Below are 25,783 nucleotides of genomic sequence, written 5' to 3' on the forward strand. Positions count from 1 at the left end.
AAAGGACAGTGGTTGTTCTGGAATAATAGAAACCGAGGTGATACATCATAAAGTGGTGGCAGCCAGTGACTGGTACCCAAGCTATCTCCTTCTAAACTAAATGTCAAGCTCCTTGAGGGGCAGGAACTCTATCTTATTTATCACTGTATCCCCAGCATGTAGAAGAGCTCCTGGCACAAAATAGGCACTCCAGAAATATTTGATGAATATAGCGTATATTTGCTGGCTCTTGTTCTAATGCACTGTACTTAGAACTATGGACTATGAGAACCATGTAAAATGCCAGGTATGGAATATCCATTCGTTCATTTATTCATGTACTCATTCATTCAGCAGACAATTATGGAGAACATGCATCTAGGTGCTATCGTAGGTACTATATTAAGACAGAGTGATATAGCAGTGGACAAGACTAGTATAGCTCCTGCCTGCCCTCAGAGAGCATACGCACTCCCACTCATGGTTCCTTTTCTGTATTTAGGAATTCTCTAGTTGCAGTCATAGCTGACTTTTATTATTAAGCCCAGGCTTTAAAAATGATGAGCTTTTTTCTTTTTCTTTTTTTAACTTTAGGGCTAACTAAATCTTTCTTAGAATGACCTAAACCCAAAGGAGAACAATCATGGAAATTTGAAGATAACTCTAATTGGCTGCTTTTAAAAGAGATAATCTCCCCAGCTTTTTTTTTTTTTTTTAAGTTAAGGAGAAAAAATTACAAATCTCCTTGGATAGCAGATATAGTAAAATGATAAGTCTAAGGTCATGTATATTACTAAAAGGAAAGCTAAAAAAAGTAACATGGGACTATATAGCATAGTAAAACTCCATGTGAAATATAAATATGGGTAAATTGTATATATAAGAACGTTTTTCTTTGAAACTGAACTAAAATATGTTATTATAAGATGTTAATATCAGACAAAAAACATTATGCTAAGTGAAAGAAACCAGACACAAAGTACTATATATTATATGATTCCATCTATATTAAATGTAAATAGAAATCAATTTATAAAGATGAAATTAGATTAGTGGTTATGAAAGGCTGGGGATGGGTAAAGGGATTGAGAGGTGACTGCTAAGGGGTGTGGAGTTTTTCTTTTTGGAGTAATGAAATTGTTCTAAAATTTTTTGGTGATGAATATACAACATTGTGATTATACTAAAAGTTATTGGTTATATACTTTGGATAGATCATATAGTATGTGAATATATCTCAATAAAACTGCTCAGGGAAATGGATGTGGCTCAACCAATTGGGCTCCTGTCTAACATATAGGAGGGCCAGGGTTCGATGCCAAGGGCCTCCTGGTGAGGACAAGCTAGCCCACGTGACAAGCTGGCCCATGCAGAGTGCAGGCCCATGTGGGAATGCAGCCCTGCACAGGAGAGCTGCCCTGCGTAGGTATGCCACTTCCCGTGGGAAAGCTGCCCTGCACAGGAGTGCTGGCCGATGCAGAGAGCTGGTGCAGCAAGATGATGCAACAAGAGACACAGAGGAGAGAAAATAAGAAGATGTAGCAGAACAGGGGAGCTGAGGTGGTGCAAGAGAGTAATCGCCTCTCTCCTACTCCTGAAGGTCCCAGGATTGGTTCCCGGAGCTGCCCAATGAGAGTATAAGCAGACACAGAAGAACACACAACGAATGGACACAGAGAGCAGACAATGGGGGAGGTGAATGGGGGGGGGGGAGGGGAAGAAATAAAATAAATCTTTAAAAAAAAAAAAGCTGCTTAAAAATTTTAAAATGTGGAAGAAGAGCCAGAAATAGCAACTATGTACAGCAGGAGAAGCAAAGAGAGACTGAGAGGTGAAGAATTTTCTTATCTGTTTTTTTTATTGTTATTGAAATAATGAAAGTGCTCTAATAATGACTGACGTTATGAGAATGCACAACCATGTGATTATACCAAACATCATTGCAGTTTGGATGCATTGTATGCTTTATTAACATGTATCAATAAAATTGATTTCTTTAAAAAAACAAAGAACAAACAAACCCAAACTGCAGTTTTTATCAGTGGCCAGTCGCCACTGGGAAAGATAAATATCCACTGAACAATGAAGGAAAAAAACTACAAAATTTGGGGTGTGCGATCATTAATCAGATTTTGCCTGAGACTGGCCAAATTAGTTCATGAGCTGTGAATTGCAAACCAGCCTGCTTCTGGGGGAGGCTGGCTGGCTGTCACGGCTTGCCAAGGATTTGCCAGCTTCCTAGTCAGCGAAGGGTGGATTGGTTTGTTCCAGGAGTGAAATGATGCTTGGTGTAGTGCAGCCAATCCGGCTTCGGTTTCAGTGGGTCCAAGCACCAAGCAGAAATGCCCCAGGCTGAACTGTTGCCTCGGGACATGGAGGCAGGGGTGAGAAAAGGTTCAGAGCAAAGGTTCCGCATTTAGGCAGACCTGGGTTCAAATCATTCCTCTGCCACTTAGAAGCTATCAACAATTTTGGGCAACATACTTAACCTCTGAGCTTCAGTTTTCTCTCTGGTAAAATGGGAAAAATAGGAAGTAACTTTTTCTTTTTAAGGGATTAAATGAAATAATAAAGGTAAGTGAATTTAAATGGGACAATGAAGGAAAACAGAATCAATATGTTTTAGGAAAGCTGGGCATTTTTCAGAAAACAAGATTTTTTTGCCAGACTTCCATTTGTAACTCTAGATCAGACTGTGGTTTAACTAAGTAAAAATTAACTGGGCCATAGTCTAGCTACCTCATTTGGTTAAAAAATATGAATGACAGTGAAACCACATACCGAAATTAGGGGTTTCTAACTATTTCTGCCAAGTCTCTCTGGTTCTGGACTAATCTTGAAAGGCTTCTTTTAGTATAAATAGTACAATTTGTTTTTTCCTTAATAGGGGCTTTCTCACCTTTGTGCCTTTCTTGGGCCCCAACCTTAACATCCTTATCACAAGTCGTTGCCAACTCCTGCCCCAACTCCCCTTTTCTCAGAATATCCTCTGGTTTTTTTGTTTGCTGTTTTTTTTGTGTGTGTGGGGGGGTTGTTTTTCCTTCTTCATCTCACCGCCCCCAACTCTATCTTCAGACCCTGAGGCTCCCCACAGACACCACAAGGATCATTTGGCTTTCCTTTGGAAACACAGAAAGTAAGTATTATACTTTTGGGCAAATCCCAAATAGACCCCTCTCCAAATGCCAATTCTGTCCTAATGGTTTTTAGTCAGTGGGTGAGAATCCACATAAAGAGGCGGAAGGTGTTAGATTCCCATCCTGGGGAGTACTAATGGTTTTATTTGTATAAATAAGATGCTAAGATGCCCCAGTCTACAAATGGCTGAGTTAGACATACCTGGAACCCAAAAGACATACCTGGCAGCTTTCTGAGTGAGCTCCAGTGGGAAGTCTGGGCACAGCAATTGCAGCAAACAGTGATATTCTTTCATGGTCAGCAAATCTAAAGTGGAAATGAAGAGGAACACACTAAGTCTCTGCATTTTAAGACACTTCCCTAATTTGGGCTATTTCATGGGCTGCAGCTCTAGATTGGTAGAGCTGTTCTTTTAAAGGTGAGATCAATATTCCTACCAAGCTTTTCCTGAGTGAGAGGCAGCCAGCTACAACATCTTGGCCAAAGGAATTTCACTGGCTTGAGAAATAAGAGGGTGGAGAAAATGAACAAGAGGGATACCTTGATAGGCCTTCTTAGTTTGACTTTCATTGTATATAAATATCTGGAACAAGCTATTTCAAGGCTGGTTAAATTTGCTGAAATTCACTGTAACATGCCCAAAGACCATCTGCAGAATATCTGGACACAGTACTAAGGCAAATTCAGTCTTGCAATGTATGGAGAAGAGTATAGAGTAGCAACCACAATTATGTCATCCATTATTGCAGCAGACTGACTTCTTTGGATGCCTGTGCACAAATCTGGCCATCCTATTATAGGAAGCCAAGAGCAAAGGTCCAAGATACACAATCAAGACAACCAAGGCTCTGTGGCCCAGTAGAAAACCCAGAGAGGCAAATGTCAGGGAGGTTTACAGGATGCCAAGGGAGAGGAAATACACTGATGCTTAACAACTGTTTTGTTATTGCATGTACTAAAGCCAAGAGATTTAAAAATCACCCCAGCAGCTTCAACAATGCAAGTATTCTATATAGTAAAGTATTTCAAATATGTAAAGACATGCTCATGGTAAAGTGAAAGCCAAGCAATCCCAAAGCCCCATCCTAATTGGGAGGAGGATGAGTAAGAAAAGGGGATCCAGAGGGCATGGCCACATTTGGAGAATGAAGATGATGATCATAGGCACTTGGTTTCTTTGGCTCTAAGTTAGCCTAAACCACAGGAATCCAGATCTCCTGCCCCTGTTAGTTTGGTTGATGCTTTTCCAAGACTAAAACCCCAAATCCCCAGGGACAGGCCTGGGTTTCTATTAGGTTTTCATCAAAGTTCAATTCACGGTGGGGACAGAGAGTTAGACTAACCACCCTGCCAAAGTCAGGGACACCAAAGGAACAGACTCAGCGTCAGTGTAGGTCAAAGGATCAAGATGGCTTTTGTGGCCTTCGTCCTGGCCACAATGGGGTGTGCCCTTTCCTTTCCTCACTCGACTGACCTTGGACACAGCCTGGAAGGAGGTTTTGTTCTTCAAGGGAGGGAGTAATAGCTACACATGGTCTCACAGATTTGGGGCGAGGGACAGGAGAGGTGAAGGGAAAGAATAAAAGCCGCTGAATCTAAAAGATTCTCACTCCAGTACTCCACATATAGAGAGAGGAGTGAGTTCTACTGGGAAGTAAATAAAGGAAAGCTCTATCTTTTAAATGTCAAGTGCTTTTCTAGGCTAAAGTTTGGTGAATGTATCTGATACCATCCTTAGGAGGTCAAAGAGTTTCACAGGAATTCATGTTATCACCAAAATTATCTATAAAATATCCTTGGGAAGATAAACAGGATGAAGGAGAAGGAGAAGCTTATATATAGAGTTGTGTAACCCCACATTCTCTCAAGAAAGACACTGCTGGGAATTAAACTCACCCACCCCACCTTTCACCCCAGTTCTCGGACCTCAGACACTTTTTAGGTTCTTCATGTTATTCTTTTTTTTTTTTTTTTAGCAACAGAAATTTATTTAATTTTTAAAATAGATTTATTTTATTTATTTTATTTTTTATTTTTTTTATTTTTTAATTATTTATTATTTTTAAAAATTACATTATGAAAAATATGAGGTCCCATTCAACCCCACCGCCCCCGCCCCCCACTCCCCCCACAGCAACACTCTCTCCCATCATCATGACACATCCATTGCACCTGGTAAGTTCATCTCTGAGCATCACTGCACCCCATAGTCAATGGTCCACATCATAGCCCAGACTCTCTCATGTTCCATCCAGTGGGCCCTGGGGGGATCTATAATGTCCCGTAATTGTCCGTGAAGCACTATCCAGGACAACTCCACGTCCCGAAAACACCTCCACATCTCATCTCTTCCTCCCGTTCCCCACACCCAGCAGCCACCATGGCTACCGTTCCCACATTATTTTATTTTTTATTTACTTCTCTGCCCTTCCCCCCCAGCTGTCTGCTCTCTGTGTCTACCCGCTGTGTGCTCCTCTGTGACCATTTCCATCCTTATCAGTGGCACTGGGAATCTGTGCCTCCCCCTGTTGTGTCATCTTGCTGCGTCAGCTCTCTGTGTCAGCTCTCTGCTTGTGCAGTACCATTCCTGGGCAGGCTGCACCCTCTTTCGTGCTGGGCGGTTCTCCTTACAGGGTGCACCCCTTGCGTGTGGGGCTCCACCATACGGGGGACACCCCCGCGTGGCAGGGCACTCCCCGTGTGCATCAGCACTGCTCATGGGCCAGCTCCACATGGGTCAAGGAGGCCCGGGGTTTGAACTGTGGACCTCCCATGTGGTAGACAGAAGCCCTATCCATTGGTCCAAGTCCGCCTCCCCTTCATGTTATTCTAACTCACGTACTGCAAATACTTGTTTTCCAAGGATAGAAGATTATAAAAATCACTTTCTACTTCTCTACTGCCAGAAACAGGCTCTTGAAAATACCCAAAACAGAATATATCCTGCTCACCATTTTTGGAACACGACTCTCCCAAATGTAAAGTGAGGAAGGTGGTCAGATAGAGATCAGTGAGAATGCAGGCAAACAACTTTCACCACTTTAATTGTGGACGAGAGCAGTTCTAGTTCTCCTAAAGTAGTAGCCAGATAATATTAAGGTCAGATGATTTCCAGGGAGAGATATCTACCACTTGGAGACACTCCTTGGTTGCTGCTGATGAGCAAATGGAATCTGTCTCTTTTTCCCCCATAGACTAGGGTTCACATCCTGGCTCTGCCATTTACTAGGTTTGTCACCTTGGACAATTTGCTCAATCTCTCTCAGTCTCAGTTTCTTGTCTATAAAATGAGAATAACACCTACTTTCAGTCAAGATTAAAAGAGATGACGTCTATAAAGCACATAGCAGAATGCCTAGAACATAGTCACACTAAACAACAGCAGTTGCTTTGGTTTTGTTTTTAAATCCCAGGGGCAAAGAGAGGAGAGAAGTAGGAGAGAAGAGGAGGAAGGTGTTTCTTACTGAGTTTGAATGCTCAAACACCTAGGAGTGTTCTGCCTTGAAAATTCTGTCAGGTTGCCTTAGCTAACCCCATTTCTGAATACCCTTTGCAGCATTCATTCATTCATTCAAGCACTATTACCATATGCACCTCAGTTCCAGGCACAGCAGTTATAGGCATGGATGAGCAAGTCTCCCGAGCTCCCAGGTGTACATTCGGGCACTTTAGGCCCTTAGAGCTCCCCACAAAATCTTCTCAAAGGCCCTTTCAGGCATCACTTTGTGCTTCAGGAATAACATAAGAGCAAATAGTCACTGAGTTCTGTGCTTAGCACTTGAGCTGAATTATCTTCTTTAACCTTCAGAGCAACCTTAGGAAGAAAGTTGCATTATTCCTAGTCCCATTTTATAGGTAAGAACCTGGAAGCTTAGAGAGATGAAATAGTTTGGAGAGGAGGGTCCAGGAAGGGTATGTGGCTTCCCAGAGGAAGATCACAGGCTGGGAGGCAAAGAAGGGGGCTGAGAGCTGGAGAGGCTTCATAATGATAATACTAACAGCTAACATTTATTGAACACTGACTATTTTACCTGCACAAAAACTCAGGTCGTTCTCACGTAAGAGGTGGAAATTGGAACTCAAACCCAGACAGTCTAGCTGCAAAACTTACCCAAGGAACATTTTCAGCACCTTGATTTCATCTTATCAATTATAATGTATGAAGGCTTAGGGTGCTTGTTCTTCCCCACTTGCCCAACCCCCCTCCAACAGACAGCAGGAACTAAATAGCTCCAGGTGAAGAACTGGATCAAGGAGACAATTCAAGTGAATTGGGATTTTTCAGGTAAGAAATTGAGTCTGAAGGGCTCTAATTACCATCAACAGGAAAGACTGCAGCCCAGCGCCAGCAGCTTGCCATGGGCCGGAGGACCTGGCTGGGAAGGCGTACACCTGTGCTGGTGGTGACTCCGCCATTTCTCAGGCCTGCTCTGCAGGTGCAGGGAAGGGAAGCAGTGTGCGCCAACAGATGCCGACTCTAAAGGCATCCCCCCACAATAAGGAAAGCTTCAGCCAGCACATCCCAAAAGTTCAAAGGCAAAGGCATAAAAAAAGCCTTTGCTATAAGATCAAAATCAGAACACTCCACAAATTGGTGCATCTCTTTTTGTGGGTGGTCAGAGCTGTTGAACTTGCTTTTTCGCAACCTTGGAACAGCCCCACCAACTGTGTGCCTGGCTCCAGACCAGAGGTTTTCACACCCTTGAGCTGTTTCTGACTGGGCCCTTATAGCTCTATCTTTACCTTTATTTTTTAATTGTTTTATTTATTTGGACCAACAGCATGGACTTTGGAACGAACTAGACTGACTTCGTTCAAATGCTAGCTTTGTCACTGACTTTAAACTACTTGACCTTTAAGCTCACCATGTCTCAGTTTCCCCATCTGTAAAATGGGGATAACGATAGTACCAGTGTTACAGGGTTGTTGTGAGTTAAAGTGCTTAGAACAGAGTCTGGTCCATAGTAAGTGCTCAGCTAGCATTTGGGATTACTAATTTAGAAATGAAGAAACTGGGGTTTAGAGGGGCTAATTACTCTTTCAGTGACACAAAGCTAGTCAGAGGAAGGAGGGCTGAGATTCAGACCTAAGCCTGTCTGATTCCAAAGGTTCTGTGAGTTTTACTCTAGCAGGTAGAAGCCAGCTGGTTTGTGGACGGCTGGAATTCGGATGATAGGCTTTTCAGGGCCAGGTGACAGACTTTCTATGTAAGTTAAACCTACAAATATCCTTCAGTTGGGCCAAATTACACAGGGCAAGGCAGTGGGCAGGGCAGGTGTATTAGTGCAGAGCGCGGCCTGCACAATCAGATGACTGGCTTCAGAACCTGGCTCAACCACTCACCACCAGTGTGACTCTGGACAAGTTAAACAATTCTCTGAGTCTTGGTTTCCTTATCTAAAAAGTGGGAATAACTATAGTACCTGCCTAATTGGATTGTTGTAAAAATCAAATGAGACAATTTACATATAGGCATTTTCCAGAAAAATTGGCAAAATGTTAAATGGTAGTATTATTTTATAATATAATTAACTGATTAAAACCTGAAGTCCTCAACTTAAGGAATTTTTGGATTTAACTAAAGTAGTTAGCACAATGCTGGACACATGGTAGACACACAGAAGTATTTGTTGAAGAGATGAATGAATAAAAACATGCATTGCATACATACTAACCCAGGTCACAATTTGAAGGGCCAAAGTTCTGGTCACTGTGTGAACACAGAGGTGCTTCTGCAAACTTGGAAAGGTGTGAGGAGATGCGAAGAACTGTAAAGTGCTGGAAATGGAAAATGTGCTCTTTGCTAAGTACTACAACTCTCAGCAAACACATATTTCATGGGCTTGCTGACTCCTAGCACCTTCTCACCAAATGCTCAATTCAATCCTCTTGAGTATTTCTTTTCATAGGGACTGTATTACCTATTTTACTATGAAAACCAGAAGAAGCCTAGGATTAACTGTATGGTAATTGACTTTACAGCTATATTACATTTCTAGCATGAATGTCTACAGTTTTCAAGATAAGGAGACCCCTGACTCAAAGTATTCTTTTTGTTGGTTACTGCTGGGGATTGAATCATGTTCCCTACAAAGGTATGTTCCGGTCCCACGCCCTGTTCCTGTGGGTGTGAACCCCTCTATAAATAGGACCTTTGAAGATGTTGTGGTTAAGGTGTGCCCAGACTGAATGAGGGTGGGCTTTAATCCACTATGGCTGATGTCCTTATAAGCTCAAGAAATTGGATATGGGAAGAAAAGCCATGGGGAGCAGCCAGAAGCTAGGAATCAACAGAACCTGGACGAGAAGGGAGAAGACACCACCATGTGCATCACCATGTGATGGAAAAGCCCAGAAGCCCCAAAGATTGCTCTCAGACAGAAGATACTCACCCTGGGAGAAAGCAAGCCTTCTAGCCTCTGAAACTGTGAGCCAAGAGATTCCTGTTGTTAAGGCAACCCATTGTATGGTATTTGTTTTGGCAGCTAGGAAATGAATATGGTTACTGCTACCAAATCCTACAGAGTGATAGATGAAATTATATTGGCTAAGAGAATTAATCAAGTCAGAAATTACTGATGCCCAAAATATTCAAGGACTAACCAATTCTCATTTGCCTGAAAAGAGGAAAAGAAGGGTGAAGATCGTTTCTTGTCTTTTCCGTATCTAGCCTGCTTGCTGTGGAAATTCCTGCCTCTGAAGCCACGTGGGGGCAGCTTAGTCATCTCTACCTCCTCCTTGAGACCGCCAAGTGTGTCCACTAATGCTTGTTCAGAACTGTGGTGGTGTGTGGTTGTAGACTCAGATGCCTTTGCTCTTCCTGGGAATTAGTGCACTGGGCAGGGTCAGAGTGGTGTCACTAAGAGAGACCAGTGGAAGGGCGCCAGACTGAAGGAATTGGAGCCATATCTCTGTCCCTTATTCGGAGAAAGATTTCCCCAAAGCCTGACTCAAGATTTTTTTAGCTCCGAAAGTCTGGGGTATGAAATGGGGTTTAGTCTGAAATCATGTGTGTAAGTGGTGTGTGGGTGGCTGGGTGAGCTGGCTCTGGTACAAGAGCAGGAGATAATGAAATGCTACCAAGCCATGGGGAATCCCAGAGGACTGAACAACGTCTAGTTGATTGGCTGCATGATCTCAGTAGGAACTACCACAGAGGTCAGAGAACACCACAGCTCATGACAGGGCACTCTGGCTTTTGGCTTCAATTGTCTTTATGTTCTTTTATGAGGGGATTGTGAGGGCTCGTTCTCAATGACACTAACCCTCAGCTAACCTGCTGTGCCAAGGGATGCTCGGAAGGATATGGATAGTTCAGGGCATGACCACGCCACTCCTTCCATCCCCCAGCGCACTGAGGCTTTGTCACCAGGCCACAGCTGAGTAAATACTTCCTTCCCTGTGCTACTACTCTGAATCAGGGCAGTGGGAGAGTGGAAGTACATGGGGAGGAAGGGGGAGAAGGAGGCAAGATATCTGACAGCTTCACTCCACACGATGCACTTGGTACCACAAGTCACAGGAAGATTGCAAACATCCTAGGTTCATGTGCCTGTCAAACTAAGCCCTAAAACCAGAGCAGGTGCGTTCTTTAATTTTATCTTCTTTAACAGCCCTATCGTTTTATATTATAAATGGGAGAAAATGAAAATTAGGTTACTGAAAGGAAATTAGTCTACAAAAAGAATAAGAAGCAATGGCTTCTAACGACACCTGTGGGGTAAAGCACTTGGGCTATTATTAACACTATTCTCTGCCAACTCTTCACTCTCAAGAACATGTTTGGTATGTTCAAATTGGGATGGAAAGCCAAACCTGTTAGTTAGTTTTTTTTTTTTTTAAAAGATTTATTTTTATTTATTTAATTCCCCTCCCCTCCCCCGGTTGTCTGTTTTCTGTGTCTTTTTGCTGCGTCTTGTTTCTTTGTCCGCTTCTGTTGTCGTCAGCGGCACAGGTAGTGTGGGCGGCACCATTCCTCGGCAGGCTGCTCCCTCCTTTGCGCTGGGCGGCTCTCCTTATGGGTGCACTCCTTGCGCGTGGGGCTCCCTACGCGGGGGACACCCCTGCAGGGCGCTGGCACTCCTTGCGCGCATCAGCACTGCGCATGGGCCAGCTCCACACGGGTCAAGGAGGCCCGGGGCTTGAACCGCGGACCTCCCATGTGGTAGACGGACGCCCTAACCACTGGGCCAAAGTCCGTTTCCCTGTTAGTTTGTTTTAATAAAACTTTGTTTCAATATGGCTAGGCCAACTTTTCAACACCAAGGGAAAGATGCATTTAGCCAATTTCTACTTGACCAGTATCTCTATTCTAGGCAAAGTATTAAATTAGACATTTTGTGGCAATGTGGAGAATGAACAAAAGCAAACTCCCAACAACTCCCCAGGAACTTTTTATATCACACAAATATACATTTTTCAAATGTGAGCATTTCAAATGTGAAGATTTCTTCCCCAGGGAGTGTGTATGGCACACTCTGGTGATTGAGTCAACTTTTCAGGCTAACCATGGACATCCCTAGCCACCACTCTGGGACTGAATGCAAGGCCTGGTTCAATATGATAAGAACTCTGACCACATCAGACCCTCAGGATGCTGCCTGTTCTTCTGACCATCATCAGACTTTGTTCTGGGGAGGACAAAGAAAGCTTTGATGTCATGAAACACAGCAGGCTGCATAGGCCCACAGTGGGCAGGCCTATGGAACTGTGGAAGCAGGCACCAGTGATAGGAGAAAAGAAAGCTGCTCTCCAGTAGCAACAGGGATAGCTTCTCTGGCATGGGCCTAGTCTCCTAACCATTCTTTGAGGAAATGGGAGCCAGTTTTGGACACTAAAATGTGGAGCAGGCTCTTGGCACCATAAGCTCCCAATGGACCCAGCAGCCTATCAAGGAAATTATTTCAAGCCTAGTAATTACACCATCAGTCACATTCTAATCCAAAGACCAGCTTGTCCTATTCCACCAGGTGTTGATACTTCACATTTTTGCTGGGAAATAGGAAGACAGGATTTGCTCTATGAAGCAGAGATCTTAGAGCTGGTGTAATTGTTCCCAAGAAGAAGCAGGTATGGTTGCAAATGCCTGTGACTCACTCCTGTTCTTAACTGAATATAAACAGTTAAATAGGCACAAGAGCTAAGGTGGAGAATGAACATCCCTTCCAAGTGGTAATGAAGTTGAGAGGAGAGATTTAGGTAGGTGTGTCAGTTTGATATTATTCATGAATTCCAAAAAGAGATATTGATTATGTTTGTAAACTGGTCTGTTCCTCTGGGTGTGATAACCCTTTGATTATATTAGATTTAGCTGAGATGTTTGGATTAAATTATGTTAAAAGAGTAGGGCTTTGATTCAAAACAAGTTTGATTCAACTTTAGAGTGCAACTCAGCAATGAGTCCTCAACCACTTGGTGGGCTGATGAAACAGACTCTCACACAGACAGAAGACACACAGAGGATCCTGCAGCCCCAGGAAGAGAGATGAGCCTGACAGTTTATAGCTGACCTCATGAAGAGAACAGAGTAGCTGAGCACAGAAGGAAACAAGCCCTGAGAAGAGAGATGAGCCTTCCAGCCTACAGCTGAGATCAGAAGCTGAGCCCACAGGGCCTTAAGAGGAAGGGGAAGGCTGAACCCTTGCAGATATTGCCTGCCATCTTGCTTCAACACATGGCAACTGACTTTGGGTAAGGAAGTACCTCTTATGGTACCTTGAGTGGACTCTTTAGGGCCTTGTGACTGTAAGCTTTTACTCCAAATAAATACTCTTTTATTTATAAAAGTCAACAGATTTTCTGGTACTTTCCATCAGCACCCCTTTGAGCAGAAACATCTCATGCTCACAATGGTGGAATATCTGGAATAAAGCCTTGTTCAACCTTTCAAAGAAGCAGTTTTTTTTTAAAAGATTTATTTTATTTATTCATCCTACTTCCCTCGTTGTTTGTGCTGTCTGCTCTCTGTGTGCATTTGCTGTGTGCTCTCTGTGTCTGCTTGTCTTCTCTATAGGAGGCACTGAGAACTGAACCTGGGACCTCCCACATAGAGAGAGGCGCTCAATTGCTTGAGCCACCTCAGTTCCCTCCTTTGTTGTGACTCTCATTGTCTTTCCTCTTTGTATCTCCTTTTTGTGTTGTCTTGTTGCATCAGCTTGCTGCACCTGCCCATCATGCCAGCTCGCTGTCTTGGTCATCTTCTCCAGAAGGCACCAGGAACTGAACCTGGGACCTCCCATGTGCTAGGTGGGAGCCCAATTGCTTGAGCCATATCTATTTTTGGGCAGTATTTTTAACATCACTTTGTGGGATTTTATGGTCAGAATGAGGGTTTTCATGTTGTTTTAGGGGGAAAAATATATCCTATCACAGAGAACCTCCATGACATAGAGAAAGAACCTAGTCTGAGTTTTGCAAAGAGCTAATTTTGTTACTGTGGGTTCAACTTTTCTGGGTCTCAGTTTCCCCACCTGTAAAATAAGGAAGTTATAATATATGGGGTAGAAAAATTCTTTAACGTATACTTTTTCTTCCCTTCAATGGAAATCTTACAAGGAATCTTAATATATAGCATAGATAAAAGCAAAGCCTTTTACTCAGCTTTCTCCTCAATGGCCCTCACCCAGGCTAGAGGTGTGAGGGGTGCGGTGGCAGGAAGACAGGGCCCGAGGCACTGTCTTCTGCAGAGGACAGTTTATAAACCACTGGCGCTAACCCATAAGTGGGTCTTATATTGTGCAATGGTCAAGTGTGCGTGCAGGCTCCTGAAACAGCCCATCAGCGTCCAATTTCTGATTCTTTAGTTAATTAGCTTTGTAACAATGGGGAAGCCAATTTAAGATGAGATTGAATAACAATAACAGTATTACTAATGATAATAGTATGAATAATGATGATAACAGTACTAATCCCTGAGAGTTTAAAAAAAATTGTTTTAGATAATTATTTTTTATTTTTATTTTTTCACACTTTTTGTCTTTTTTTAAAAGATACCTAGATCACAAAAAATGTTACATTAAAAAATATGAGGTTCCCATATACCCCACACCACCCCACCCCCACTCCTCCCACATCAAAAACCTCTTTCATCATTGTGGCACACTCATGGCATTTGGTGAATACATTTTGGAGCACTGCTGCATCACATGGATTATAGTTCACATTGTAGTTTACACTCTCCCCCAGTTTATTCAGTGGGTTATGGCAGGATATATAATGTCCTGCATCTGTCCCTGCAATATCATTCAGGACAACCCCAAGTCCCCAAAATGTCCCCACATCAAACCTCTTCTTCCCTCTCCCCCTGAGAGTTTTTGATGATTAAGAGATGATTGAAAGAGAGAGAGAGAATGAGAGAGATATGATCAATTTAAAGTGCCAGTGTAAGGCACAGAGTAAGCATTCAATAAACTACCTGCTCTTGTTATTCCTTTCCCACATTTGAGAGTACAGATGGATGGCACCTGCCTAACAAAAGGCACAATTCATCCAAGTTCTCCTCCAGCTCAAGCCAGTGGGTGGCTGAAAGAATCTTATTCCTTATCTCCTGATTATTTTATCTTGCCTTTGTTCTTTATTGATGAGTGACTAACAGACTTCCTGCCTGAAGGCAGGTGCACACACTTTCCTTGATATTGATAGTCAAGGCCCTTCCAGTTCTCCATCACTTCACTTTTAATAGTCAGGATGGCTCATGTTTGTAGAGAGACCGTATAATTCTGCAACCCATTTTCATATGCATTACCACATTTGCTCCTCCTAAGAACCCGATGGGGGCAAGGAGGGGATGGATGATGGTATTATCCCAATTTTTACAGATGAGGAAAATTGGCTCATCAAGTCACCAAGTTAGTAGATGGTAGAGCCAGGATCAAATCAAGCCTTCTCATTCCAGGGCCAGGCCTCTTTCTACTACATGGGCTGTTTTTTTGTGATGTGCTTTTCTTCCTTGCCATAGGGCCTCTGGGAACTCAGCCTGCTTTTCTTCTTTTTGTGGATGAAAAACACCTAGCACAGTGAATACCCATAATGAGAACTCAGTAAATGTTAGCTGTGACTGCTCCTTTTATTATTAATAATAATATTAATATTACTAATAATACTGTGAACATTGAAATCTGCCACCAGTTATTCCATCTCCTTTTATCACCTTTCTCGTAGGCTGGCTCCAGAGTCAGATGCAGAATCTGGCTCTTGGCTTCCTTGCTGCCCCAGAAACAAACTCATAGGCCCTTTCTATTTTAAGTGACTTGCTGCTAATCTCTACAAGAAAACAGAGATGGGATAATAAAAATAATAAACCCTTTATGCAATTATAAGCCTGTAGCTGCAGTTTGAACAGGACTAGACCCAGATTAGTGAAAGAAAAGTATATTTAATTTATATTCTAAAAAATACTTCCAATCACCTTTTTCCTTTCCAATTTAAAAATCAGGCTGGTAGTTGGGAGAAAATTTTATACACTGTCAGCATAAGTGTCTGATGAGGACTTGCTTAAGGAAGCAAGCCACAGAAAACAAAATCTAAAAAGATTATTATTTCTCCGGGCTTTCCACTGTCCAAAGCAGCCATAGAATAAATAAAAAATGGAACAGATTACACATTTGAGTTGCTTAAAATGCATTTTTTTTCTTTTCTAAATAAATATAAACAGAAGCAGTGGCTAACAGAGTTACTCATTAAGGGTGAGTTGAACCAAGACAGACTAAAAATAAAAAAAACAACAATCTAGGTTCCCTGCTTCTCGATAAGTGTGAGCGTATGGGAAGGCTTTTGCCAACATGTAGGCGTATTTATAAAGACCACAGCCTGTTCTCTAGTCAGAATCCACTAACTTCCACCAATGATGATGAATTTATGGCTACCCATTAGCTAAAAAATAGACATAAGAAACAAAACAGCAGGAACCAGAAAACATACATCTCTTCAAATAAACCCACCTTTGTCTTTCCTGCTTTTTTCTGTCTTTTGTGGGTATATATAATGCACGGTAGCTATAATTATATGTATATGTGTGGGTAAGAGAAAGAGGCAGCTGAAGAAAGAAGAGTGTTTGACTCTTGGGACTGGTGGGAAAGGAAACTGATGTTAACAACTACTGTTCTTAAAGCCATTAGCTTTGTTTTTCAAAGCATGGTTTTCCTGGTAAAGAGATCCTTTGCCTATAATGTGAGTGAATCACATTTTATTAAAATAAGACTTTTAATGAACCAAATGATAGTGCTCCCCATCCTGGGAAATGACACAACAATTAGGGTTTCTGAACCCTGATTCTTTTCCTTCACTGGGACTGGTAGTCCTGCAAAAAGAAAAGGAAGGGGAGCGGATGTAGTTCAAGCAGTTGGGTGGCCACCTCCGACACGGGAGGTCCCGGGTTCAGTTACCGGGGCCTCCTAAATAAGACTAGCTGATGCAATGAGCTGACACAACGAGCAGTCACAGTGAGCAGGAGGTTCGGTTCCTGCTGCCTCCTAAAGATGAGTGGATACAACAAAAAGACAATGAACAGACACAGCAAGCAGACAATGAGTGGAAACAAAGAGCACACAGACAAGGGAGCCATCTTGGGGGGGAGGGATTGAAAAAAAAAAGAAAAAAGATGAAAAAGATCCCAGAGCCAAGGAAATTAATCTAGTGCATCAAAAGATGAATCTACTCAATTTCTTTTATGCACAAGTACGCAAGTATTCTAAAAGGCAACATCTGGTCTTACTGGAGTTTGGACTACCTGCCTTCCCACTGAAGACTGGCCTTCATTTGGACCCAAACTTTTTGTGCCTCAATTTCTTCCTCTGCTAGTCTTCACATATAAATAAATAACCAGGGCCAATTAGACTAAGTTAAATACATTTTAAAGTATGGGAAATTTTATACCCTTTTGACCTTTTAAATTCTGCCATGCTCATGTAAAGCATATTTTAAAAATCAATTAAAAATTAAGGAAGGCATCAAAGGATATTTTAAAAGCAAGACCATTAAGAACCATAAAAAAAAAGTGGAAATCTTTGGATTCAACAATCCTCAGGGAACTATTTGGGTCTAGTAGTCTAAGATTTTTAAATCATAATTCTCTGTGATTGAGGCAGGGGCACAAAGAATGGATAGCACATAATGTAGCATGTAATTTGTTAGGAGATGGAACTACTGTGAAATCCACTCTATCACTTTCCAGTATAGCATCACAGAGTACCTAAGCACATGGGATATGGAATTAAGACAGGACTGGGTTCAAAATGCCTCATACTTCCTACCTGTGTGGGCTTGGGCAAACCTCTTTGAGCCTCAGTTTTCTCACCTGTAAAATAGGCTAATAATCCCTCTTGCCCAAACTCTACATAATGGGAGCCCCTATATTGTCCTGACAGCATCTTCTATTTACCCCTTCATCAGACCACTATAGTCACACTGCCTTTGCTGTTCCTTGAATATGCCCAACATGATCCTGCCTCAGGCCTTTGGACCTGCTGTCCCCTCTGTCCTAAGACACCTGAACAGCTCTCCTCTCCTTCAGATCTCTGCTCAAAGCCATTGCTACCAGTAAGGCCTTCCTTGACCGTACTGGTTTTTTTTTTTAAAGATTTATTTATTTATTTATTTATTTATTTCTCTCCCCTTCCCCCCGCCCCCCATTGTCTGTTCTCTGTGTCTATTTGCTGCGTCTTCTTTGTCCGCTTCTGTTGTTGTCAGTGGCACGGGAATCTGTGTTTCTTTTGGTTGGGTCTTCTTGCTGTGTCAGCTCTCCGTGTGTGCAGCCACCATTCCTGGGCAGGCTGCACTTTCTTTCGTGCTGGGCGGCTCTCCTTACGGGGCGCACTCCTAGCGCGTGGGGCTCCCCTACACGGGGGACACCCGTGCGTGGCAGGGCACTCCTTGCACATCAGCACTGCACTTGGGCCAGCTGCACACGGGTCAAGGAGGCCCGGGGTTTGAACCGTGACCTCCCATGTGGTAGACGGATGCCCTAACCACTGGGCCAAGTCCGCTTTCCTGACCGTACTATTTAAATAGCAATGTTTGCCCTCCTCCCTGTCTTGTTTCCCTGCTGAACCGCTAAAGTCCCTAGGTGAGACGGACCATTTGCCTGATACCTTACTGTTGACCTTGGGAAGAGAGCTGAGGCTAATATAGGAAACCCTGAGAGACAAGCCCTACGCCAGCCTGCAGCTGAGATCAGGAAGAAGCTGGGCTCATGGAACCTCAAGAGGAAGAGGAAGCCCAGAGGGGAAGGCTGAAACCTGGCAGAGATTACCCACCATCTTGCTTCAATACATGGCCTTTGACTTTGGTGAGAAGGTTTGTCTTAGGGTAACTTGAAGTGGACTTACCGTGGCCTTGAGACTCTAAGCTTTTACACTAAATAAGTACCCTTTATAAAAGCCAACAGATTACTGGTACTTTGCATCGGCACCCCTTTGGCAGACTGATACCAGGAATAAGAGTGTGTGATGATTAATTGAGATCATGCTTGCAAAGCTCTTAGCACTTGTCTGGGACAGAGAATATGGCGGGTAGGCAAGTTTTGTTTGGCTTGAACTTTATTTTTTAAAAATTGAGCCAAAACATTAAAAAAAAATCAAGATATTTCCCACAACACAATTTAGATTTAAGATATTTCTTTCTTAAAAAAAACCCACAAAAACCAGGCAATACTGGGAGCTTTCCTGCATGGCCACAATCAGCTGGAGCTGCAGTAGACCATGGTCCCCACTGCATCCCACTTGTGCTTCTTATATTACCTGCCTGGCTGCTGCAGGCATCTGGATTTTCAGTGCCAGATATAGAATTTCCCCCTGGAAGCTTTTAAAATGCAGATTTAATTCATCTGACTAAATGGGTTTAAGATGCAAGGCCATAAACTAGAGGACCTCATTATATTAAGGGAAAAGAAAAAAATAAAAATTGTTACATACATTATGATCCCATCTTTGCTTTAAAAGTAAAAAAAAAGAAAAAGAAATTTTCACAGGAGAAAGAATGGAATACACCAGTGTTAGCAATGGTGGTTAATCCTGGCTGTGGGGATTACAGGTGATTTGTGTTTTCTTACTTATTTATATATATCTCTGTATGTTCCACATTTTCTGCAATCAGAAAAATAGAATTTACTTAAAAAAATTTACCAGGTTTTTGGTACATAAATTATACCTTAATAAAATTGTAAACAAACAAAAAGTAAGCCACCCAGAGAAATTGTGAACATTGCACCTTTCTTCAAAAATCCATGTCCCTCATTTCAGTGGCACTATCTTCCTGTCTAATCATCCAGACTGCCATTTAGTTCTTCTCCTGTACTTATTTTGTCCATGATGAAAAGGGGGTGCAGAACTGATAATCATTTTTTATAATCCTGTCTATAGTTTGGATCCTCTTACAATGGACCCCAGTCCCGCCTTATACATGCTTACAGTCAGCTTGGGTTCCCTGGTGGCACAGTGCAATGACACGTTCAAACGTGGGCTGCAACAGGAGGAAAAACACTTGTCGGTGGCAGGGCATAAAACAGAACAGTTACAATACTCCCCAGAGACTTCGTTTTCCTAATTTTTGTTCATATTTATTGATGGTTTTCCTTTTTTTCCATAGCCTAAAATGACTTTCCATTTCCTCCTAAGAACAGCAGTGGCTGAGCATAAAGCAAGGCTCAGGAAACGTGAAACTCTGCTTTGGCTCTGCCAGACTGCCTTGCTTGAACAGGCCACCTACTTTTCTTTTTTTCTTTTTTTCTTTAAATTTTGTTGTGGTAACATACACATACAAAATTTCTCATTTTAACCATTTTTAAGTGTACACTTCAGGGGTATTAAACCACTCTTTTTAGGCCTACTTTCTTCATCTGTAAAATGAAGATAATAAATTATTTACTTGGGAGCAAAAGGCCAGATCTATGATCTGGTGATTCCCCAAGGTTCCTTTAAATTGTAGAGCTACAAAATGGACTGACTTCCAATACTGAGAACAATGAGAATGTTTTCCAGGTGCCCATACCATATGCAGTAATATCTAGCCTTTTTGAAACTTAAGTGATAGGAAACCTCAAATATCTAAGTGCCATTAAGTCTCTAAGGAGGCAAAACAGATTCCACACAGTTCACATACTACAGCCCAGGCAGCCTCTGATGATACTCATAGTTTTAACAAGCTTAGCCATCTAGTTTCTATGCCCAATTCAGACTAGGCAAAATAAATTGGGAGAGGAAAAGGCACTATAAAAGGCAGGTGCAGAGACAACAGAGAGGAATTAGGCAACAATAGCATGACAGAAACAGAGAAGCAGGAAAAATGGACTGAAAAACAATCTGCATGCATTTAGGGTACCCAGCAATAGGCTCTGAAGGTAAGAGTGTTTCCCAGCATAGCATAATAATTTATTTATAAAGATGACAGATCCCAAGAAAAGTTAAATTATATTTAGAAAGAAGGCAAGAAAATGCATTGTATGCATATTTAAATATATCTTAAAATATTTCCATGTAAATGGTATAAAAAAAAAATCTTGGTGCCCACATTTTAACCATAAAACAGAAGGCTAGGGCAGCGCTCCTTTTCTGATTTTTCTAGTATTTACTGTTTTTAAAACATTTACTTATCACTTCTTACACATGACCTCATAGTGTTAGTTATCTGTTTTGAAGTACCTTATTGAGTGCTGTGCATCCATGATCTCATTTACTCTCTCACAGCAGTCCTAATAAGGTAAGTATTATTGGTCCTCATTTTACTTGCAGGCACAGAGAGGTTAAGTAATTTGCCCACTTACATAACTGGCAAGTACCACCTACAGGCTTTGAGACATGGGTCTGTCTCAATTCAAAACATGTGCTCTTACCTATTTCACCATACTTGTGTTTTACTGATGGTCACATTGATTTACTTGTCTGTTCTGCCCCATCACCAACAGTGGACCAAGACTGGCGGGCAGGGAAGCTATCTCACTTACCTTTATATTATCACAGGGACTGGTAAAGAAAAGGCATTAAAAAAATGTTCAGCGCATTTTCTCTCTATGCCTTCCTATGTGGATCCTAAACTTCTTGAAGGCAAGGCAGTCTATCCCAGGGTATGTGTCTCACAGTATGAATGCTAGATCATCTGCAGCCCAGATATAGGGAATCAGAATCCTTAGGGTTGGGATGGGGGAAATCTGCATTTAAATAACTATCCAGGAAGCGGATGCAGCTCAAGTGATCGGGCCTCCACCTTCCATATGGGAGGACCTGGGTTCGATTCTGAGGCCTCCTAATGAAAAAGAAGAGGTGTGCCTGCATGGTGAGCCAGTGCCTGTGTGGTGAGCTGAGTGCCTGCGCGGTGAGCCGAGTGCCTGCGCGGTAAGTCAAGTGCCTATGTGAGTACCCGCGTAGCAAGCTGAGTGCTCAAGCGGTGAGTCAGTGCCCGTGCAAGTAAGTCACGCAGCAAGATGATGATGCAACAAAAGAGAGATGAAGGGGAGAGTCAAGGTGAAGCACAGCAGAGACCAGGAACTGAGGTGGCACAATTGACAGGGAACCTCTCTCCACATCAGAGATCCCCAGGATTGAATCCCAGTGAATCCTAGAGGAAAAAGAGGAGAAGACAAAAAGAGAGATAAATAGATACAAAATATTACACCGCGAATGGACACAGCAAAAAAACAGCAGGGTTGGAGAGGAGGAGGGGAAGAGAAAAAAAATAACTAACACAGGTAACTCTTATATGTGCTAAAGTTTGAGAAATATTGATCTATTGGTTGAAAACACAGTCTTTGGAGTCAGACAACCTTGACTTTTTTTTGGGTTTGGGTTTGCTGCTTTTAGTTGAATGATCTGGGGCAAGTTAGATACTTAAATTCTTTAAGCCTCAATTCCCTCATATTTTAAATGAAGATAACAGAATTAGTTACCTCACAGGGTTTTGGAGGAGACTACATTCATTCATTCAATAGATATTTATGGAGCACCTACATTGTGCCAGACATTGTTTCTTTTTCTTTTTTTAAAGATTTATTTATTTATTTCTCTCCCCTTCCCCCCTTCCCCGGTTGTCTGTTCTCTGTGTCTATTTGCTGCGTCTTCTTTGTACGCTTCTGTTATTGTCAGTGGCACGGGACTCTGTGTTTCTTTTTGTTGAGTCATCTTGTTGTGTCTGTTCTCCATGTGTGTGGCACCATTCCTGGGTAGGCTGCACTTTCTTTCGTCCTGGGCGGCTCTCCTTACAGAGCGCACTCCTTAAGCGTGGGGCTCCCCTACGTGGGGGACACCCCTGCGTGGCAGGGCACTCTCTGCGCACATCAGCGCTGTACCTGGGCCAGCTCCACACCAGTCAAGGAGGCCCGGGGTTTGAACCACGGACCTCCCATGTGGTAGACGGATGCCCTAACCACTGGGCAAAGTCTGCTTCCCCAGACATTGTTTCTTTAGGTGCTCAGGACATCAGGGAACAAATAGACAATGCTCCTTGTCCTCATGAGTTTACATATAGTAGGAAACACAGACAATAAATAATAAACAAAGTAAGCAATATAGTAAGTTAGTAACAAGTATAATGATTACAAAGAAAAAAATAGAATAGAGCAAGTATTCCATAGTGAGAAGTGAGGTGGTGGTGGTGGTAAAATTGCATATGGTGTAGTCTGGGTAGTTTCAAGAATGTAACACTTAGGCAAAGACTAGAAGGAACTTAAGGAATAACTCATGCAGATATCTGAGGAAGAGTATTACAAAAAGAGGGAATAGTCAGTGCCAAGTCCTAAAGGAGGTCTATTGGTAAGGGAAGCAGTGTGGAAGCCAGTGTTGCGGGAACCAAGAGAATGAGGCAGAGAGGTGTAGAAGTAGGAGATGAAGTTAGAGAAATAATGGACTAATTCATATACAGACTTTAAAGCCTACAAGTAAGGGTTAAATGAGATAGTCATGTTAAATGCTTAAGACAATACATATACATAGTAAACATTCAATACATGGTTACCTATATCTGTATTTACATTAATATCTTCTGGTTCTAAGCAGAGCTAGTCTGGAAGGTCAAGCTACAGGGACTCTTAACACTTTTTTACGTACTTTGGTGGGGTTATAGTGTCCTTCAACATCTCCCAAAGTACAGAATCAAACAGATCAAAAGCCTGGGCGATCCCCAACAGCTACCAGAGATGGTTAATTCTCTGCAGGTGCTCAGAAAACTGAACTAATAGAGACACGCAAAATCAACATAGCATCAATAAAAGGGAAAGAGCAGGGTGTGGAATGGGGTGGGCTCTGCTAAACAGAAGAGTTGTTAGCAACATAAGAAAAAAAGCAGTGGAGCGTGGAAGCATCACCTACAGCAGTTGAAACCCATTCGAATACCAATGAGACCACAAAGTCATGATAATAATGACTACAAACTGCCTGGGGGGTAAGCCAGGGAGCCCAGCAACAGGAAAGCACTTGTATGGGAGAAAAAACAAACTAAGACATTCAGGCAAAACTATCCCCTTTCCTGGTGGAGCTCTTTAATCTTTAACCTCTCCTGATACTAGGCACTGATCTTGCCCCAACAAGACAAGGGATAACTCCTCAGAAGCTAGTACTTCTCTTCATTCGGGTGAGGGACTTCTGAGGAAGTGAGTGCCGTGTTTGCCTGAAAGCAAGAGTTCTGTTAAGTCCCACTGCCTCACAACGGAGTAGGTCAGAATCAGGACACCTTGTCCACACCCCAGCCCCATGGTTTCCACAACTGAAGGAGCCTCAGGGCCCATGTGTTGCAGAGAGGAGGGTGTTCACGTTGGGAAAACTGAAGGAGGCAGGAATGTAATAAAGGTTGGATGAAGATACCCAGGTTAACCCTCTTTAAACTGCTGTGCCAGTTTCCTCTGGTACTCTAGGGAAACGAAGCTAGGCACTACCCAATGGAAACCTGGAAGTGGCATCCTTTGTGGTCTCAATGATGCCAGCTTGGTACTTGGTCTCCATGACCCTGACTTAACTGACTCAAAAGGGAACAGTTTAGTGTGAGTCAGAAGAAATGAAGAGCGACTCAATTTATGTGATTTTTAACTCAACACATTTCATTTTCATTTGTGATTAAAACCATTAATAAAATTAATATAAGGAAATTGTATTTTTATTCCACTCCTCAAACTATTTGCTGTCTGCCTTTTGTGTGTGTGTGTGTCTGTCTGTCTGCCTTTAACATTTCCTGACAGTAACCAAATATAATAGTTTTGGAAGTTCTTAATTGCTACATTCCTACCTATGTGTTTTATCAATAAATATTTGTCAACTGTGTGCCAGGGACTGCTATTTCTGGGGAAATAGCAATGAATAAGACAGACAAAATCTCTATTTTCATGAAAAGTACATTGCAGAGTATGGTGGGAGGTGGGGGAAGACAGTAAACAAGTAGACAAAATACTTTTAGAAAGTGGTAAGGGTGACGATAAAAATGAGTGTGGTACGATACCGCGTGATGGAGGGTGGGACATCATTAGATAGGGTGGTCCAGGGTAAGATCTTTGAGAAGGTATCATTGGAGCTGAGACCTAGCCAGAAGAAAAAGAGGCAGCCAGATGCAATGTGGGAAAAAAGGGAACACAAGTACAAAGCAGTGAGGGGGAAACCAGCAGCAAGAGTGTTTTGCTTCGCACGTCCCTTTTCTGCACATGAATTCTATTTCTCTGTCTCTGGTATGTTACAATCTGTTAAAGAAATTGTTCTATGAGACCTGGGAAAAGAAAAATATTGAACAAAACAGAATTCCAAGGCTTACCAATTACTGGAGACATATACTGCCATTGGAGAAGGTGGGTGGGGAGCATAAGAAGATATTCTGATCTCAGAGAACAGATAGGGCAAGAGCTGTAGACTAGGCTCACTTCCCCTTTGTTGTCACATTTCACTACTTTGGTTAATTGGCAAAGCAGTCCCTGTGAATGAATGCAGGATGTCCAAATCGCAGCATTATTTCACACATCATCATTTCAAGGCACCAACGGACAGGATTTAGCACTTTGGGTCTGGCAGCAACCAGCAGTGAAGCAGAGAGAATTCCACTGGATTATCCAAAGCAGATGACCCGCAAATGAGGAGTGAGGAGAAGATTTTTAAAAAACAACTCCTGAATGGTTCAGTGAGCCAATTCGACAAAGAACAGAGACACAAATATCCAGCCGCCTCTGAGGCAAAAGGTCAATTTCTTGTGCTTGTCCCTGATCTTTAGAATCCAAACTCTTGATCTGTGCTCAGTCCCTCCTTTTCCCAGCCAAAGGGGTGGATGTGAAACAGAGGCAGGCCGAATGGCTGTTCAGGGGGCAATACTTCATTGACTGTAGAGAAGAATTACAGCTGGATTAGATGAGAGCGGGGATAAGTGGAAGAAGGAGGGTAAGTCAGAAATGCAGGATGTGTCCTCTAAAGAGAACTTTTTAGGTAGATGAGCTTTTCAAATTAAAGCAGCTGATATCTGTAGCCAGATCTTTTTTCTTTGCTAAGCCCATTGCAGATGCCAGGTTTTGGATGAAGGGTTAGAATGAGGCAAAGAAGCAAATTTCCATTTTACAAGAAGTGAACTGTCCCTGGATTTCTGAATATTCTAATTCTCCTAATCAATTCCTGAGACTCCCTCCCCATGCCCCATCCTTCTCTCCTCCCAGCCCTTCTCACACAGCTGTTAGGTAAGATTTACTAGATGGAATGTGTTTGCAAAACCTGTTTTGTTC

General features: G+C 42.4%; 1 protein-coding gene across 2 annotated transcripts in view; it reads right to left on the minus strand.

Moving 5' to 3' along the window:
• CSTPP1 (centriolar satellite-associated tubulin polyglutamylase complex regulator 1) overlaps window positions 1–25,783 on the minus strand; it is a 241,914-nt gene that overhangs the window by 22,987 nt on the left and 193,144 nt on the right. For both annotated transcript variants that reach the window (XM_004457928.5, XM_004457927.5), the window contains one exon: window positions 3,339–3,423. In XM_004457928.5, coding sequence (XP_004457985.1) covers window positions 3,339–3,423 — 85 coding nt within the window. The remainder of the gene's footprint in view (window positions 1–3,338; window positions 3,424–25,783) is intronic.

The sequence above is a fragment of the Dasypus novemcinctus genome, chromosome 10 (assembly GCF_030445035.2).
Source record: "Dasypus novemcinctus isolate mDasNov1 chromosome 10, mDasNov1.1.hap2, whole genome shotgun sequence".
Classification (NCBI taxonomy): Eukaryota; Metazoa; Chordata; class Mammalia; order Cingulata; family Dasypodidae; genus Dasypus; species Dasypus novemcinctus.